Source organism: Lissotriton vulgaris, chromosome 12 (genome assembly GCF_964263255.1).
Source record: "Lissotriton vulgaris chromosome 12, aLisVul1.2, whole genome shotgun sequence".
Classification (NCBI taxonomy): Eukaryota; Metazoa; Chordata; class Amphibia; order Caudata; family Salamandridae; genus Lissotriton; species Lissotriton vulgaris.
In genome coordinates this window covers 649099662-649118521 of record NC_141700.1, presented here as the reverse complement: position 1 = coordinate 649118521, position 18860 = coordinate 649099662, and the positions used below count along the sequence as shown (strand labels likewise).

At 42.3% G+C, this 18860-nt stretch overlaps 1 protein-coding gene across 2 annotated transcripts in view; it reads left to right on the top strand.

Annotated features, from left to right (window-relative positions):
* Positions 1 to 15040, top strand: part of ZNF469 (zinc finger protein 469) — a 211933-nt gene extending 196893 nt beyond the window's left edge. The window contains exons 2-3 of one of the 2 annotated variants that reach the window (XM_086945821.1): positions 397 to 8258; positions 8313 to 15040. In XM_086945821.1, coding sequence (XP_086801947.1) covers positions 614 to 8258; positions 8313 to 13657 — 12990 coding nt within the window. In that variant the 5' untranslated portion in view covers positions 397 to 613 and the 3' untranslated portion in view covers positions 13658 to 15040. Of the gene's footprint in view, positions 1 to 396 lie in introns of both variants that reach the window. The other variant, XM_086945820.1, reaches the window with a different exon arrangement.
* The last annotated feature ends 3820 nt before the right edge of the window (positions 15041 to 18860 follow it).

The following is an 18860-nucleotide window of genomic DNA, read 5'->3' as shown; positions in this document are numbered from 1 at the left end:
GTACTGGCCTGAGCGTGCAAACAGCTTGTTTTCAAATCTATAGGGTAAAGAAAGAGAGAGAGAGAAAGAGAGAGAGAGAGAGAGAGAGAGAGAGAGAGAGAACCTATAAAAAAACAAGAACAGATACTTTAAATGTATGTCGTATATTCCGACAGGTGCTTTTGTACACTTCATAGCACAAGTAAATAAAATGACTGATATATAGTAAATGTAAAACCTGTTTTTTTTCAAATGGTTTGAAAAAATTATCATGGATCTCATAGTAGGCTTTGTACTCTCATCTTTAGTTTTTAATGGATTACTGTACCATGCTTGTAATTTTCTGTTAATACATCGATGTAATTTTTGTTTTCTTGTGGTACTTCCCAGGCCTTATTTAGTCTCTTTCTCTTTCAGGTTCGCTGTGGAGTTATGAGCCGTCCCTCTACTGCCTCTTCTATCCCCAGCCACCCAAGGAGCAGCGAGGAACATGGGAGTCGAGCAGTGCCATTTTCCTCTAAGTACCTTACAGGAGCCTGTCAAGGATACTGACCCTGCCTGGTCTATGATGAAGGACCTCAATGCTGAGGCACCCAAGGCAGCGAGCGCATCGTAGCCCCCGCATTGCAGTACCATGACGGGTGAAACACAGCATGCTTACGCCATCAGCAGCACGGAAACAGGCCCCAAGCACACTGAGAAAGAGTTTTCCCTTGAACTTTTTGTTGGAAAAGATGGTAGGGACATGGACCGTAGACTGGCGGACAACTCTGATTTGTATTCCCGTGGCTGTAACAATAGCGGGCCTCAGTTTGCTTTCAAGGACAAGGAACCGCAAAACCAAAGGGAGGCCGTGATCCGACCACAACAGGCGGGAAAGATTGACTTCAAGTCACTGTATAATAGACCAAAGTTTTCCAGCGATGGGATATGGAACGGTGGGAAAATCGGCCCCCTGTCTCCCAATGGTAAGAGCAGAGCGAGAGAGAAGGCTAAAAGGTCCGGGAAAGGTGATCGCACACAGCATCAGCTGTACAGACTGAGTATTAGCAATTCGAGACCAAACCCTACTATTGGGATCGCCTATCCCCAACAAAAGGTAACACCACCAAAGAAGCCAGAGGTGAACAGTAGGCCCATATCAGGAAGCTACGGTTTCCCCGTTTCCGGTATTCCTGAGCGGGAGACAGAAGTCCAGCAAGACGATCTCAGCTTTCATAGATGCTTCCAAGAGGTCTCTTCTAGCCTTACCTCCACCAACTCTACCTCACAGCCCAAAGCAGCTCCACGCCAACACCACAGCCTGAAATTACAGCAAGCGACTGCCATTGACCATGAAGGCTCCAACACCAATGAACAGCTGCATTTCTTGGAATTTCCGGCCACAGGAACAGACTCTTGGCATTCGCCCGAAAGGAAATTTACATGTGCAACATACGGCGTGTCTGTACAGAAAGCAGGTCCCTTTTCTGAAGGCAGTAAGTCAAGTCAACATAGTTTCGGACCTGTGCCTTATCAGTATTCATTTCAGTCACTGCGCGATGCCAATCCTGATGCATTTTGCAATGAAGCAACCGGCCAAGATTACTTGGAAGAGGCATTAGCTACCAACCATGCAGTCCAGGGTGGTTTTGCCTTCCATTCTTCTTCAGCCGATGGACTAGAAAAATCAGTCAATGGTGCTTTTGATAATTTATTAAAAGATAATCGGACATATGCCCTCCCTTCTCAGCAGACTCCATTTTTTCATACACAGCAAGCTCTGGGGGCACAGCACCCCGCCCCTACACCTTGCTACAAAGGAAGGAATGAACATTCCACTGACCTTGATGGTGCTATTTCATCTTCGGGTGCTATAACTTCTTCTGGTGCTAGCGATCAAACTTTAAGCACTTTCCAAGACAGTAAAACAGTGTTTTCATCCAGCAGTTTTAGTTTACACAGTAACAGCGTAACAACTCCGGCCAACAAGAGACAGCCAACATCAAAGGACAGTTTAGCAAATCAAATTCCCCCTCTTAGAAGGAATATGCCACCCAGTTCCCTACCCCAAGTGCCCTTTCAGAGTAAAGGCTATAGTAGCTCTTCTGTGACCAATGCAAATGCAGGACCAGTGCCTTTTGATAAAAGTAGTTTGCCAACAGCACCGAGCCATGCACACATGTGGGATGGAGAAAGCAGTGCCTATCTGTCAATTGACCAAAATACACTTCCATACCCTCCCCCTTCTGGGAGTCAGTTCACTTACCAGTGCCAATCTAATGTTGAGCAGAGGCACATGTTGAAAAGTTCCAGGATGTCTTGGCAGCAAGGGCCTCTTACAAGTGTGGTGCCTAACCAGAACAGGACAGAGTTGTCTAGGCAATTAGAGAGTGCTGACTCTGCTTTCCCATGTAATAATGCTGAATGGCGAGGAGCCAATCACATGCAGAATAACTATGCCTTAAACAAAACAACTGGCTATCACAATTCAGAATCCAGGTCAGGTGAAAAAGTTGTAAGCCAGAGCAAAGACTCTGCTGTACAAAATTGTGGTTCAAATAATATCTATTTCCAAGACAGTGTGACAGATACAAGCTCTCCGGTATGTGACCCTAGAAACAAAACTCTGGTATTTTCTATGAACCAATCAGTACCAGTGGGATCCGCAAGAAATGCATCAAACCAAACTGCAGCTTTACCGCTATCAGCATTAGTTACAGCCTCTCCTTCCGAATCCCCTCTTTCTTCTCCTGTGCCCAACACCTTATCCAGTAGCACATGTTCATCACTTTCACCGTTGTCTAGCAGCCCCAACAATCCAAGCTCTGAAGAGAACCAACTCTCTGCTGCGCTTACTTCTTTCTACAATCAATCGTGCCACCCGAAGGAGAATAAAGCTTTCCATTCTGTGGACTCCTTGCATCCCAGCTCACTTCCATACCATCAAACCGATTCTACGAAAACCTTCTCATTCCCATCTGAAGTCACCAAAGATGAACATGTCTCTAAATTCCTTCAAGAGAAGCAGTTCCACAATCAGAACAATGAAGCAGGTAATGGTTGCATGAATCATTTTGAAAATGAGCCACCCCCTCCACCTTACTCCTCCCATCATCTTCTTGCCAACTCTCTAAGCAGCGCGAGTCTAGACCAGCTTGATGTTCTCCTGACTTGCAAGCAATGTGACCAGAACTATAGCAACTTGTCTTCGTTTCTGGAGCACCGTCAGTATTGTGGCCTACACACTATATTTCAGAGTGAGGTGAAAGAGTCCTCCCGAGGGCCTGAGTGCAGGAAAGTAGGGGTTAACTCATTAAAACCTTCCCGTCCAGTTCCGGGTTTGCCACTTCCCAAAGGTTCTTCTGATGTGCATCTGCATGTGCAGGCTTCAAACAAATGTAGTGACTTCCTGCTAGGTGGAGATGGCCGAGGGGACACCAAGGAGGAGCTACTGAAGGCCAACCTGTTTAATGGCTCGGCCGCAAACTTGCCATCTGTCAACGCTTCTGACTTGGACATTGACGAAGCAAAGCTAGATAGTCTTATCACTGAAGCATTAAATGGCCTGGGTTATCAGTCAGATAACCCTGAGATAGACAGTAGTTTTATGGATGCATTTGTTGATGAAGAACTCTCCATGATTAAGTCTCAACCCTACAAAATCAAAGATAATTTACCAAATGAAGGTACTCTTAAGGCCAAAGAACTGGTTGAACAACAGGGCTATCGAACCAAAAATGTATTTTCTGTTGAAAAGGGCAATCGACCAAATCATCTGGAGAATAACAGAAGTTCAGGAAGAAAACACGGAGAAACCAAAGGTGTAGCCACCAAGTTCATAGATACTGGGACTCGACAGCTGCAGCCAATGAATGTAGAAGATACAATCAATGGCCGAAAAATGGGAGATGCGTTGTGTGAAAAAAAAGAGTTTGATAAGAGAGTAAAGCCGAAGATCACCGGAAAGCCCAATAATCATTTACCAATGTCAGCAACTGCAAATCCTCTAGAGATGGCTAATTTGTCCAAGAAGCAACCTAATAGAAAAGGTGTGGGTTCCTGGCAGAAGGGTAACGTCGGAACGAGCCCCGTTGACCAATCCAGAGAGGAGGAAAACAGCAAACCTCAAAGAGCCTATGTGAAAGACAAAAAGAAGAGGAAACCTGGCACCTGGAGTAAGGAGCTTATCCAGAAAATTGTGCAACAGAAAAATAAACATAATAAATTGCATGTTAAAAGTGATAGAAGCACGCAGGGGCAACCAGTTACTGAAGCGGCAGTCCTCGAGAGCCAAAGCCTTTCATTTGGGGAGTATGACTATGTATCCGATTCAGACGACGATGTAGAGTATGGAAAGAGGAAAGCCAATAACCAGCCTAAAGGAACGTTGAAATATACTTTCACGAGTAAGCATTGTGGATTGATTGAAAAGACAAAAGAGGTGACAGCCTGGAAATGTAGCAAGACGAAAGAGATTCAGAAAGATTCTAGGGGCTCAGACAGTGAAACTGCCGGCAGTGGCTCTTATCCGCTAAGGGTGAGACGAAGAAGCAGTAGGTCTTCCTCCGGCAGTGTCTCAAGCGAAATAGAACAAAACTGCAAAAGCACAGATCTCACCGATTCTGGAAATGAAAAGGAAGTTGATGGCAAGAGAAAATATTTCCATAAATCTAACTATAAAACTGACCATGATGCAATTTTATCAGCGTTAGCCACCAAAGACTTTTCAAATGAAAAACGTAACGAACAGTCAGACGTTTCAAGAGGTGCAAAAAGATTAGGCTCTGCCAAATTTTTGCTTGCTGACCCCAAAGTGTGTCAAGGTAAGATCAATGTTGCTCCAGTTAGCAGTGTAAATGAGGCTACTGAGTCACCAGAAAGGCAAAAACAATTCCCCTTTTATGACCCACCCAGTAACAACCCGGAAGCACTTCTCTGCCAGAACAAGTCATCCGATAAAGATCACAAAGCCACTAGCTACACTGATATTGACTCTGAATATCAGTCAGATATGACAACGGCCCATCAAAGTGAATCCCATCAATTTCCAGTCTATAGTGAGAACACAAGTGATTATCCTGAGGAATTAACTAAATCAATGCATGTTGCCAATACAGCAAGCAATGCTGTTCATGATCACAGCACTGAAACTGGTATGTCTTACTCAAAGGAATTTAGGCTATGTGATGATCCCAAAGACTTTCAATATTATAATCAGGATCCTCATTCTGTGGATTTTGCACTAACGCCTAAAGTGTGCGGTTCTTATAGCAAAAGCACTGATGCGTATGAACAAAAGGATGTGCTTCACTATTATGATTCACACCTATTTGCCAAACCTCTTGCCGTAGAAAACAACTCCTGCACAGGTGACGTTAACACAAGTTCATATGAACACAAAGTTCAGGATATGGTCTCATTCAAATCAGAAACTGCACAGAAGAAAGTGGGCTCACCTCTTAACTTTGATTCTGTCTCAGTATTTGGGGACATTCCTGTATCAGAATATGACAATACTTTGTATTCCAGTGTTTCTGTGACCAAAGACAATTTTGTACCCTACACAGGTGAAACTAATCAGTGCAGTAAGACAACATTGTTTGATCATCAATTTTCTCCCTTTCTAGCAGAAAAGGATTGGGAATTAATGCATGAAATGTCTCCGTTGTTGTCACAAGATCATTTTCATAATCCAGAGAATAAGGAACACAATGACATTTGTATTGTTCCATCTGAGCAAATGTCCAGCGAAACGATTGCAAGTTCTCATGTGGCGTTTATGAACAGCATGTCGGTCGATGAACTTGCAATCAAAAGGTTGGTAACAGAACTAGAAAGTCAGCTTCAAGCAAACCAGCCAAGCAGCCACGTTCTTGCTCAGCCAAACTCAGAGAATGTGAAGAGCCGAAAGTGTAGCAAGGACTCAAGTCAGTATTCGACTCCCCCTTCAAATCATACATCGGAGAATGCGAAGAGCATATTTTCGTCAGATGTGTTGAATGACCTTACTAGTACTTGCCACGCTCAAACAATGGCTTATGTGAGTAGCAATTTGGAAGATAATACAACTCCACACCCAACTGTAAATGAATGTTACGAAACCCCAAAGAGTTCCTGGAATTACACTGTTCCATTCGACTCTATTGATCAACCAACGCATCAATCAATTTTTAAAGGTTCTGATTCACTTGACACATATGCTCCTAATGAAGAAATGAGTACATGTACAGATACTCTGAAGAATGCTTCTGTTGCACAAATAAATATGTCTGAAGTAACAAGTTATGAATCGCAAAACTTGCTTTGTGATGTTGTCTCATCTGGATTTTCTGATGAAGATTGTGTACAAAATGTTTTAGCCAGTTCACTAAAGTGCCCTAAACCTACCCCCAATGAGCCTCCAGTGCCAAAAAATACTGCAGATAGACTGTCTAACCAAAAGGATGCATTGCAGCCTATTTGCAACAAACAAAAAGACAATGGTCTTCAGGAGCAAACTAGACTTGACAAATCATTCGATGATCCACCCAAACTGGATCCTTTCCAAAGTCATGCTTCAAATTTCCATTCTCAATTTGATTTGCAAGAGAAAGCCGTACCAATCCCAAACATGACATCTACATCTCAAAAACTCTCCACAGAGTCAGTGGTGGAACTGTCAAGCAGGGCATTGGCTCATAAGACTTTGCAAGTACCTGCAGCTTCAAACCCTGAAGAAAGTAGCTTAGTTAATGAAGACAGGTCTCATGCAGACTCCGTATTCCCATCTGTTTATGCAGAAAGTGATGACAGCAGGCATTTATTGTTTGATATACCAAATTTGGACAAAGAGGAAATCAACTGTATTGACAGAGTGGTGACCATGCCAGGGTCAGCAGCTAACCCGTTACAGGAGCTTCAGCTCTTTGTGGCAAGGACTGCAAAGACTAATGAAGAGGAGATGTTGGTGCCCTGCTTCCCAGGACTTCTTTCTGCTGCACATGCAACGTCAGGTGATGAAGGTGTTCATTCTGAGGAGAGTGATGGGAACAGCAGCATTGAAAAGGAGATTCCACCCAGGAGCCCAGCTCGCCAACAAACTGACGACACCAGCGCTTTTAGCACAGACGCCGGGGCCAGTGCAGAACTGACATCTCTCACATCAGAAGTGAGAGAAGGGAAAAAAATGTTGGGGTTAGTCGATGACCAATCACTCACAATAGCAAAATCCTACACTGTCGAAACCCCAAAACCTGAGAATGGCGAGCTGCAAACTTGTAAGGCACAGCAGCATCACTTAAGAGATGAATATTCAGAACTGGGCGACCTTAATAGCAGCACGGATGCTATTTCACAAAACCACGACAGCCTTTTATCGTTCAGGGATGCAACCCAAAACCTTCTGACAGAAGAGGCACAGAAAGAGGATCAGATAGTGAACCTGCTAGAAGCAGATGAAAACCAAGCAGCCTTGACATTTCAGGAACAACGAGACGCTGCATTTTCCAACCAGGTTTCGTTTGAAATTGAGCCCTTAGACAGCATTTTGAAGGCAGCTCCATACATGTGTGATATCAAAGATAACCTGCCATGTGATAACTTAGACCATGATGAGAGTTTGTCCTATGCTTCACCCCTGGACTGCAGCAGCACACAAACCGAAATGAACAATGGTCGCGAAGATGAGTGGTCACTGTACCAAGGTCCACCTCCAAGGGAGCCTCACAACTCCTGCAACCTTTTGGTGAATGAAAAAAGAGATAATTTGCTAACAGAGGAAAGTATCTACCCAAAGCCCAGTCAGGTGTCTAAAAAGGAAAACACTCAGGTCAGTGAAATCCTTAGCACGCCATATTGTAGTGACAAATCTTCTGATTCTTTGCACGAAAAGTCTCCGATCAGTCACTCACAGCTGGCAATAATTCACCCAGAAAGCCCAAACATCTCTGACATTCAAGTGCAGTTATCTGAGAAGCCAGTCTATGGTGCAGCCCAACAACCCAACTCAAATTCTGAATTGCTTGCTCCTCTTACACAAAGCAATTTTGATGAAGGACCTTGTCAGGGCACAGGTTTGTTCCCATTAACTCCCCCTGACTACAATTCCACTGTTGCAGGGATGGACACAAGTATAGGGACTTGTCTTGCAGATAATCTACTGAACAACATAGAGCAGTCTGAACAAGGCCTACTTCTCAGCTCGCATGCCCTGCTGTGTACAAGTGACAATGGGCAATTGAAAAGTGATGACCAATTTGACTTGAGCAGCTTCACACACTCTTTTCCACCATCTTCTGACACAAACTCTTTTCCACCATCTTCTGACACAAACTCTTTTCCACCAGCCTCTGACACAAACTCTTTTCCACCACCCTCTGACCAGAAGGAATTGACTGAAATGTTGACCAGGTGTGCAAACCATGATCTGGAACTGTCACATCACAAAGAGAGTGAAGCATGCACCAGTGGAACCAGGGTTCCAAATTTACAATTAATGTGCTTGGATGACCTACAGGCATGTCACTCTTCCCCTGACAATTCTGCCTATTCCACTCTGTCTGTAGATCTCTTTACTGAAATGAATGATCCTGATAATGAATCAAGTGCCCCTCTCCAGCCCAAAACCACACCTGAAGAATGTTTTGGACCCAACAAAGAATGCCAGAAAATGCCACAAGATACTTTAAACTCTATCAACTGCAGTGAAGAAAAGTCCACACATCTGAGGAATGACCTTCCAGGCACTGCAGACTTAGGCCATTTTGACCTGAATGACACTCATATGTCAGAAGCGATTGGTAAGAGCCCCAAAGAGACCTCTACGGTGTTAGAGAACATAGACAATCCCATGCAGACTAGCTTGTCGAGTACATGTGTTCCTGATCATTTAGACCCAGTAATGAATGGGGTTTTGAACATATTAAACTGTGAAAAGAGCAAAGCAATATTTCGAAGTCTAGGTCTTGCTTCTGGCAGTGGTGACCTGAAAGCCAGAAAGGCAGCTGGATTACAAGTGACCTGTGATATTTGTTCAGCATCCTTTAGGTCCAAACCAGGTTTAACAAGACACAAGGCATGCAAACATCAAACAAAGCATGATGATGAAAAAGTACCAACAGCCACGGATGATGGTGATGTAGTATTTCCAAAGAAAGCGTGTAAAACATCCAAGACAATTGCTTCTAAAATCTTGCGGCCAAAGTCTGGGCAAAACGATTCTTCAAATTCTCCTATTCAGACCAATGCGAAAAAATTAGAAGAACAAACTGAAGATTTAGCAGGCAACAGTAACATAGGGGTTGAGCCTCCATCGACAAACATACTGAATGCAGGACACGCATTTGATTCAAGTGTAGAAGAGTCGCCCAATAAACAACCAGAGGAAAAAGGGGAGAAAAGATGTCAGAAGCAAAATAGAGAAGTAGATGCAAACAACAACTCTAAAAAGACTGAGCTTGGTAAAGTTAAAAAAAGAAAGGTCAAAGCACATGGAGGCACCACCAATGACTCACACGCTCCCTCAGATGAAATTTTAAACATCATCAAAACAAACATTTTAAAGGCAATTATATGTCCGAAACCTTCCAGCAGCATTGTATCAACACAAACAAAAACTGGAAGTTGTGAGAGCCTACAGTCATGCGATGCAGTTAAAGCAGGAGGCAGCAACCAGAAGATGAACAGTGAAAGCGTTGTTAAAACAAAGAAATTGTGGCGGCCGGAGTTTGATGGCTCTGAAAAAGGTCACAAGGAGAAGAAAGAGAACATTGTCCGAGAAAGTCCTGTTTGCGATCAAGGGTGGATTGATGGGTATTTAAGGCAGGTTGAGCAGAATGTGAACGACGAAAGTGAGAAAGAGCGGGAGTGTGTAGTAAGTTTGGAGGGAAACCAAACCTTATATAATGATGCAATGGAAGTTCATACAGAAGACCACAATGAGGCATTGGAATATGAGCCTTCAAGTCCAGTTGAGATACAGCGAACATTAAGACTTATTGAGGCTGAATTGGGTGCAGAAAGAATGACAGAAGAGTCTCCTGAGAATCTTTTTGTGGGTGAGTGTTTCTCAACAGACTCAAACCTCAGGCAGATGCAGCATTCAGATCCCCCATCAAAGAGTGTTGAAGAGGCAGACATCCAAAGTCTCTTCGATGATGACATTACTTTTTCAATGCTGTTTCCAAGAGATGATCACTTTAATAGGAGGAAATGTACTCGCGTTTATGGGAAGCGAAATAAAAATCTGACACCTGTTGCCAACACAAATATTAGAGAGGTAGATCCTACAGAGATACTCACCATTGAACCTGGTTCTTCTTTTGTTAGTGAAAGTACTGATTCCATGAGCTGCAGTAAGGATGATCATTCTAGGTATGAAACCATATCAATTAATGACTCCTTAATGCTAGATATATGTCCTAGACGCAATTCAAACGAGAATGATGTGGACTCAAACTCTTGTGAAACTGTTGTGCTTCAGACTGATCGAGACCATCAAAGCCCAGGGATGGACCCTATAGATATGGACAGTGAAACACTTTTAAACTTTTTGTGCCAAAACCACCAGGCAGAGAACACAGCAACATTGCATGCACCTTCTTCCAACACTGATAGGCCTGTGGAACATAGAGGCAGCTTTTTCACTAAAGATCATTTTAGAAAGTCCTCAAGTGAAACCGAAGATGGACATTTCTTTCGTGAATGCAGTCCAGAAGAGCTTGACCGAGAAGGCAGTAGACACGGAAGAAGTCCATCAGAGTTTCACACTATTGACATTGAGTTGCTCAGTGCAAAATTAGAAGCAGGCGGGACTCATATTCCAAAAGATTCTGGAGAGACTTTTGATGACCTGGACATAAACAGCGTGAGTCCCAAAGAAAACACAAATGAGAGCCCTAATAAATTTGAGGAGGGGAAAACTACTAAAAGTCATAGCGATGTGAATCTTAAGACAAAGAACAAGCAGTACAAGTGCAAGGCTTGCTTCCAGTGGTTCCATACTTTAGGGGAGCTCAACCATCATAAGTTCAGTCACAACCCCTGCCCTCCACCAACCTGCTACATGTGTGTTCAGCGTAAGTTTAGCTCCCGAGAGCAGCTAAAAGACCATTTGAGAGAGAAGCATGCCAAAAACAAGGCTGGCTTTTGGGTCTGTGGGATGTGCTTGAAGGAGATCTCTGATGTCTGGATGTACAATGAACATTTGAGGGAACATGCAACTCAGTTTGCCCGAAAAGGTCAGGCACAGTCTGTGTTGGGTTTACATGGCTGCTTTGCTGACGAGGCAGCAGTTCATACCTTTCTAACCAGGTTCATCTATCGCAAACCAAACAAATCAGACAAGCACTCCGACTCAGGAAACGCTTTAAAGATGAGTGACCCAGAGGAACTAGTAGAACACGAATCAAAAACCAGTGAAGACGCTGAACTGAGCAGTACTCAAAGCAAGTTGCCTCCCACCAATTTCAAAGAATCTAGTAGCCCACCTCCAGAACCTTTGCAACAGAAAGAAGCCACAGAGAAAAATTCACAGGTCCAACCTAATCTGAACGAGTCTCACAGTCCTCTTTCAGAGTTTACACCAAGGAATGATGCAGTTCAAAAGAATGCTCCAATTCATCCTCTTTGCAAAGACCCTTCCAGAGATTGCCATCACTGCGGAAAGCAGTTTCCAAAGCCATTCAAGCTCCAGCGGCACTTGGTGGTCCACAGTTTACAAAAGATATTCTTGTGCCATAAATGCCCAGTACTCTATCAGGATGTGCAAGAGCTGAGAAGCCATATCCGACAGCAGCATAAAATATCAGAGGACTCTGACATTAAACACACCACACTTTATGCATGTGAAATGTGTGCAGACGTCATGCATGTGATCAAGAAGTCATTCATATGCAGTGCATGTAATTATACATTTTCCAAGAAGGAACAATATGACCGGCATATGGAGAAACACTTGGTGGGTGGCAGCAAGACCTTCAGATTTAGGCGGGTGAGGAGACCAGACGCCTCAGGAAATGAAGTGAGTGAGAAATTGAAAGAGGCTCACCCAAGTGATGGTTCCCCACCAAACAAAAAGCGAAAAAACATGCCAGGATTGTCACCAGTTCATGAGTCATATATCATTAGTCCAAACCCTGTACATAGCAACCACACAAGTGACAATTCCACATGCATGGAGTCTATAAAGGTACCCCAACCTTTCTCTCCAAATGACAACTGTGTTATGCCAGAAGCACTTGTAAAGTTGGAGGATGAGGAAGAAGACTTTGGCAACCCCTTTTGTGAGATGGAAGAGTCCTTGCAGCAGAGCTCTATGCCCAGCCTTTCACCACCAATGCCACTGGATTTAAAGAGAGACCCAGAACTCGACGACATTCCTACTCTTTCAATTAATGAACCTAGAAAGCAAGACGCTGACATGAAGCCTCCTCCACCTCCTTTTCTAGATATTTTGGAAATAAAGGGGGGTCCTGATAGTATCACACCTGTTGCTGAGCCAACAGAAGAAGGGCTTCTTGAACTATGCACTGAACTACCTGCACATATAGAGGGGGAAGAAGAGCTGCTACCCGGGAATCTAGGTGTGAAGCTTTTTCTTCCTGGAGAGTCACAAAGTTTACAAGATAAATCAAAGGAAGAGTCTTTTCAATGCACTGGTAAGAAGAGTACAGAGTTGATTGGGCTCACTGAGCATCAGGTAGAGACAAATGAATTACACAAAGTGTTATACACAAATACACAAGTAAATAATATAACTAATGAAGAAGTTTCATTAAAAGCCAATGCCACAGAAGTCCTACAACATGTCCCTCTGCCCTTGAAGGAGAAGGCAGCATCATCGGATTCAAGTACACATTCAAGAAATCACATCTCTGTGAAAAAGGGCAGTGTGGATACTCAGCCAAGTAACCGACAGCCTTTGAGTGTGCAAAGTGTTGTAAGCATTGGTTGTTCTTCTAAATTAAGTTCATCAAAGGAGAAGGCTACTCCTGACACCATGTTTTCCACCAGAGAGGGAAGTGCAAACATTATGAAGGAAGTAGGAGGGAGCCACCACAAGACGCCAAATAGCCAACCGAAAATCCCTTCTGTCATCAACACTGTAAAATGCAGCAGCTCAAATCCTGGGAAACCCTTGGTGAAACCATCGTTCAATAATTCCCTGAAAACGTACGTCAAAAAACGGAAAGATCACTTGACCCTTGACTACAAGTGCAGCTCAAGCACCAGGGAGAAAATGGAGGTGGAGGGGAAGATGAAAAACAACAAAGTGGTGGTTGTTGGCCCTGGCAGGAATGACTTCCCGGGAAGCTTGAAGAAGCACGATCGGACACACGCCTTCCCTGCCATGTCATTGGGCAAAGAGGACACTTTGAGCAAAGGTCTCCGCTGCCACAAGCCAAAACCTGGAGGAGCAGGCAGCCAAATCAAAAAGCTTGTAATAGATACCCAGAAGCAGAAGAAGGTGGAGGGGCGTCAACACTCCAGTGGGGTAAACAAGGGCAAAAAGGAGCTCTTGGGGAAAACCCTCCACCAGTTACTGCCCAAAGGGCACAGCCCTCCTTTACAGAAGCACAAAATTGCCCAGACATTTGTTAAGCCCACTGAGTCCCCCAACCACAGGACAGCAGAATCACAAAACAATCTCTTAAGCAAACTCTTTGGCCAGAAATTAACTAGCTTTAAGATTCCTCTGCGAAGAGACACTTCGGAATAGCATCTATGGATATTGATATTTTACTCTGTTGAATTTTCCACAGAAAAGCAAAAAGGCGAGTTGCTTACTTTCTGCGGAATAATTTCCCCTTCCTCCCTCCCCCCATCTCAAACTTGCACTGCTGCAGCTGTGAAATAGTTTGCTTTGTGTCTACTAATCTACTTCAATTCCCATGATTCATCATGCAAATAGCAGGAATATCATGTGGGTGATGGTTTCCTTGAACTGAAATTGTCATCTCTCTTTGGGTAAAAAAAATACCCCAGCTTTGTCAAGAGCTTGCCTTTGCCTCATTTTGATGAAGTGATGTGGTTAGATGAAAATGTTCCTGTGTGCAGAAATGACTATCATTGGAACCATATTCAATCCAGCTCAGAACCAAAGAGTGCCCTAAGCTGCAAAAAGCTAAACTTTAAGATTATTTGTTATAAGATAATCCAAGATGCTTTTCTTCAGCTGAGGGTTGACTAAAGGATGATGTCACCCATTTGAAACAAATCCATTTACATATTTGATTGTGAAGCTGCCAGTCATTTGGCAGAATTAGTACATTTAGTTAATATCTCCAGAAGATTGTGGATAAAGAACAGTAACTGCAAACATTCTTTGATCTCATGCTGCATTTTCATCGGGATGCCGAATAAATTTGTAATATATCGTTATCAATTGACCACTGTAGATATTGTATTGTAAATGCATAAAATATTGTTAGAGCGCTACACTTTTAAATTTGTGACAATTGTGTTTTCCGGCAAGACTGACAACTATTGTCCCAGCGGTTAGTACTATTTCGACCATGATCTTACTCAGAAGCATTTCCACGGCCTATTACTCTGTGATAGAAACTTCAGATACATGTAATTGGACACTAAGAAACGACAAGAAGCAGTGCTGACAACCTGACGTTTTGTTGCCATGCATTATTGGTGCTATTTTTTGTAATGTGAACATAGACTTCCTTCACAGAAAGGAAGTGGTAAAGTAGTAGCATTTGCCTTTATCGCAAGATATCCTTTATGCTGGCTCCTCGCAGTACAATGTAGTAGGTACAAAACTGAACTCTTTCGAAGACTCGAAAGCAAACTCAGGTGCAAACAAAGACCTTGACTGCTAGTCCAAGGATGCTTATTGGTGCACTGAAGCAATTTACAAAATGGCCGACATAGTTAAACATCAATCAAAGGGCTTCTTTCTGTTTATAAACTGCATTCTATTGTCTAAAACATTTGCAGGTAAAGACGCTGGGTTGAGAGCATATGTCAAAAGTTTTTATTTTGATATTCTCTCAGAAAGTGGAAAGAGAAGAATGCTTTTTGTACATTCTTGTTAACTATTAAAGTGCCTCTTTTTAATGTTGTTAAATAAAATATGAGATGAAAACAGGTTATTATTTTAAAATTGTACCCAGATAATCTTTTCAAATATATACAATAGTTTCGCAGAAAAAAAATGTAATGCCTGGGGAGTCTGTGAAAAGATTGCTGAACTGGTGTAAGTTGTATTGCTTTTGTCTATGGTTTGAAGAACATACCACTATTAAAAACCTGTGTGATGGTCGAATAGGCGTGCAACACCCATTGGGCTGAGAGGGCTTTATCCACACCACCACCCAACCCCCCTTTTCCTCCATGGGCTGGGTGGAACCTGGGGGCCAGGATGCCACTAAGTATCGACACGCATATCGCGCTGCTCAGACCTCTCCTCTAAAGCCTGTTTGTAGCACAACGAGCAATCTGGATTACAGAGAACAACAAAGTAAGTTGTTAGGTACACTCATTTTAATAGATCAGAACACTCCTCACTCTGAAACCCAATAATACCTGGTCCAATTTAGCCCCTCTGTTCATCTCTTCAACAACCTGCCAATAGCTTCAAAGCTCCCCCTCTCATCAAATACCTTTTAATTTATCTCAAAGAAACAGAACAAAATGTATGGAAATACTTCCTTGAATGCACAAGATTAAACCTAATAACCATTAATGTACTAGTTTGACCACTGAAGTCGGTTTCCAGTAGTACAGTCTACCTCACCTTAAAGCCCCTTAATGCCTTGTCAGGGGTAGTAAGCGCTATATCAATGCAATTACAAGACATTTGTTACACCAAAATAATTGGTTAACGAATGCTAGTGTTACAATGACTACTGTGTACAATAAGAGAAAAAAAGTTTAAAAAAACACTTAAATACATTTAAAGTGAATTATTTAATTTTTAAAAATAAGCCCCATTTAAATAATAACTTTTCCTAAACAAAGCATGAAGTCATGTTATTTATTTGAGTATTCAGTTATGAAGAATTTATCCAAAAGCACCTTCAGTAATTTACAGCTGCCTTATAGCACTATCATTAATAGGCATCAAAGGATCCCATATTGCAGTGGGAAGCTGCAAATGTGGCATTTTTGAGGAGTCCACAGCCACCTGTTTGATGCCCGTGGCACCAATAATCCTTGCACCATGCCTGTCTCTTAATACATTTTTTATATTAAGTGAGTTATAATGTTATTTAAAGTTAACTAGTGCAAAGTACGCAGAGGTTACGTTTCAAAATATGTTCTTTGGTTAGACTAAATCTATCTTTCTTTGTCTGATAGTACACATTAGAATATATTGAAATATGTTTAGGCTCAGTTCCTATGTGCCAGATCGATATCAAAGTGGACTTTCTACCAGTTTCTTTATGCAGTGCTGTATCATGTTCACTTGATAATGATCATACCTACAGCATTTGCTTTGGTAATAGCTTTATAGAGTACTGTTATACTATACATTTGTATACCACTTTCCTACTCCTAATGATGTCTCAACGTGCTTTGGGGTTGATCGAGTAAGCAGCTGCTCAGGTTGTTATGCATGGCTGGTAGACTGCATGTTTCTTATTGTGGTCTGGGATGGATGTGTTTTGGGGTTCTGTGTGCGGTCCAGAGGCTTGCTCAAAGATGCAGTAGTGAATGTGTGCCTGTGCTTAACCACAACATGTATCAAGAAAGATGTGGAAACAGAGCTGGGTTGAGTTGCTCTTGTGTTATACAGTTCCTACAAATTTAGTAGGACTGTGAATTCAAATCAGGAAAACTTCATAACATAGAGGCTGAGACTTCCTATATAATCAATAAATGTTGGTTTGTTTAGCTAGACAACAGAACCACATCTAAATCCCTAACCATACTGAGTTATAGATGTTGCCAGTAACCTCAAACATGGCCACTCAGATTCCCGAGGAATTAGTGGAAACAGATCTAACCCTTTTGTTTGTCACTTTTGCCCGCCGAAGATGTAACACAGATAATATACGATAATGTATTTTCATATGTTTATTGAAAATCTCTAATCTTTGTAAATAAAACATGAACCGTGATTATTATAAAGATGAAACACATCATTGTTATAAGCATTATTAGAATGGTGGAAAACACAAACAATTCAACCATGTTAATTGCTCATAATATTACTAATAAGGTGACTCCTATCTACCACTGATATCTGTATGCTAAAAAGAGCGTAGCGGTGTACCTTTCGGCAAGTTGGAATGATCTAACCCCATACCTGGTACAATGTAAAGTAAGTAATGTTTATTGTTTAGTTAATTAAAACCATAACAATTTAAAACAAGTAGCAAAAAAAAAATTAGTAAACACGATGTTACAATAAGCAGTTAAAAGCAGCAAGGTTTAAAAATCTTTTTGTTTGTCATGGAGTTTCTAAAAGGAAAAAACAAGATGAGTAAAAAAAAAAACAAAAAAACCTGGTACAGTGTATTGAGAAGCCGGCCTTAGTGCAGTAACAAATACAGCCCGTTTTGAGTGTGCAACCCTGCACACTTCTTTCGCATGCTATCTTCCTTCTCAGGATGAAGGTAGGGAAAGAAGAACTGCATCTCAGTCTCAGCTCACAGGCAGCTTCCATGATAACTCACACGGGAAGTGAACCTCTTATCGACTGTAGCATTGACACTGCTTAAATAATAAAACAGCAATCTTATTGTACTGTGCCAGAGGTGTAGTACAATGTTTTAATTAGTCTGAAGCAGAAGAGTTGTCTCCTACGAGCACAGAAAATAAAACCAAGCACCATGTTCTAAAACATGAGATCCTGGAACTAATTGTGCAAACTACAGGGCGACAATGTCTATCAGGAATAAATGTTTGCATGGCACATTCTCGCAGTGGGGAAAAACAAGGGCAAACCGCCATTAAAATAAGGTTCAAAGTAAAAAATATAAAGCTAAGATGGCGTCTAAACGTAAGCTCCACAACACTTGTGGTTGTTGAATAGGTGTAGCCTATGCTAAGGAAGAAAATGACCAAATGAAAATCAACAGACTTCATTCTTACATGGTTTACTTAAGAGCAGAGATGCTCTTCACAAGAAGATCCAACAGTCCCATTCATATAGGCGTTTATGGGATCCAGATACTTTTCCGATATGAGCCTCAGTGGCACACAGTGAAGTGGAGGTGCGGCAACCCTAAGAAGTCAGGTATCTGTTGGGTCTACTCGGGAGCAGAAGATGCTGCGTCTCAGAAAAATCAAGAGACACCACTTTTACCTTAATGTATGAGGTCCTTCTAAAATAAAATGTGGCACATATAGGAAATTGGTTGCCACCACTCATACATGGGACTTCGGAGCCCACTCAGGAGCAGAAGAGGTGACATCCCAGTCTTTTGGTGAGAACATCATTGATAAATATGCTTGTTTTCTTAAAGTCTCCAAAGACAGAATAACCGTGATGGGACCAAAGTGCGCTGCCTGCCCTTGTTCTTTTTCTTGTTACAGTATCATTGTTTGTTTTGTTTACCCTCAGTGACCCCGACAAGCCCTCTAGATCACTGTTGCATAGATATAAACCTCCATGTTGCAAAGATGTAACCCCCAACCATTTCTGTTTGGGCTTTGTGGGATTGGTGTTGCATGACTCCTATTGAAGGTACCAGCCTTCGTGCCTGTCTTCTTCAGGGGGGAAGAGGGTCTGCTCAATATAATTTTTTTAGCACGTCTCCCATAACAATTTATCTACATATGATTAGAATGTGTGTGGAAGACAATGTACACTTGAGAGGAACTGGTAATTCCGAGCTGGAGTTCTCTCCGATTACTGCCCGTCTGCAAGACTTTGGACTGAATATGGAACAAGAATCCTGATGGAAAACTTTCAATGAGAAGAACCCTCTCTGTTGCTGAAGGGGGATGTTGCACTTCAT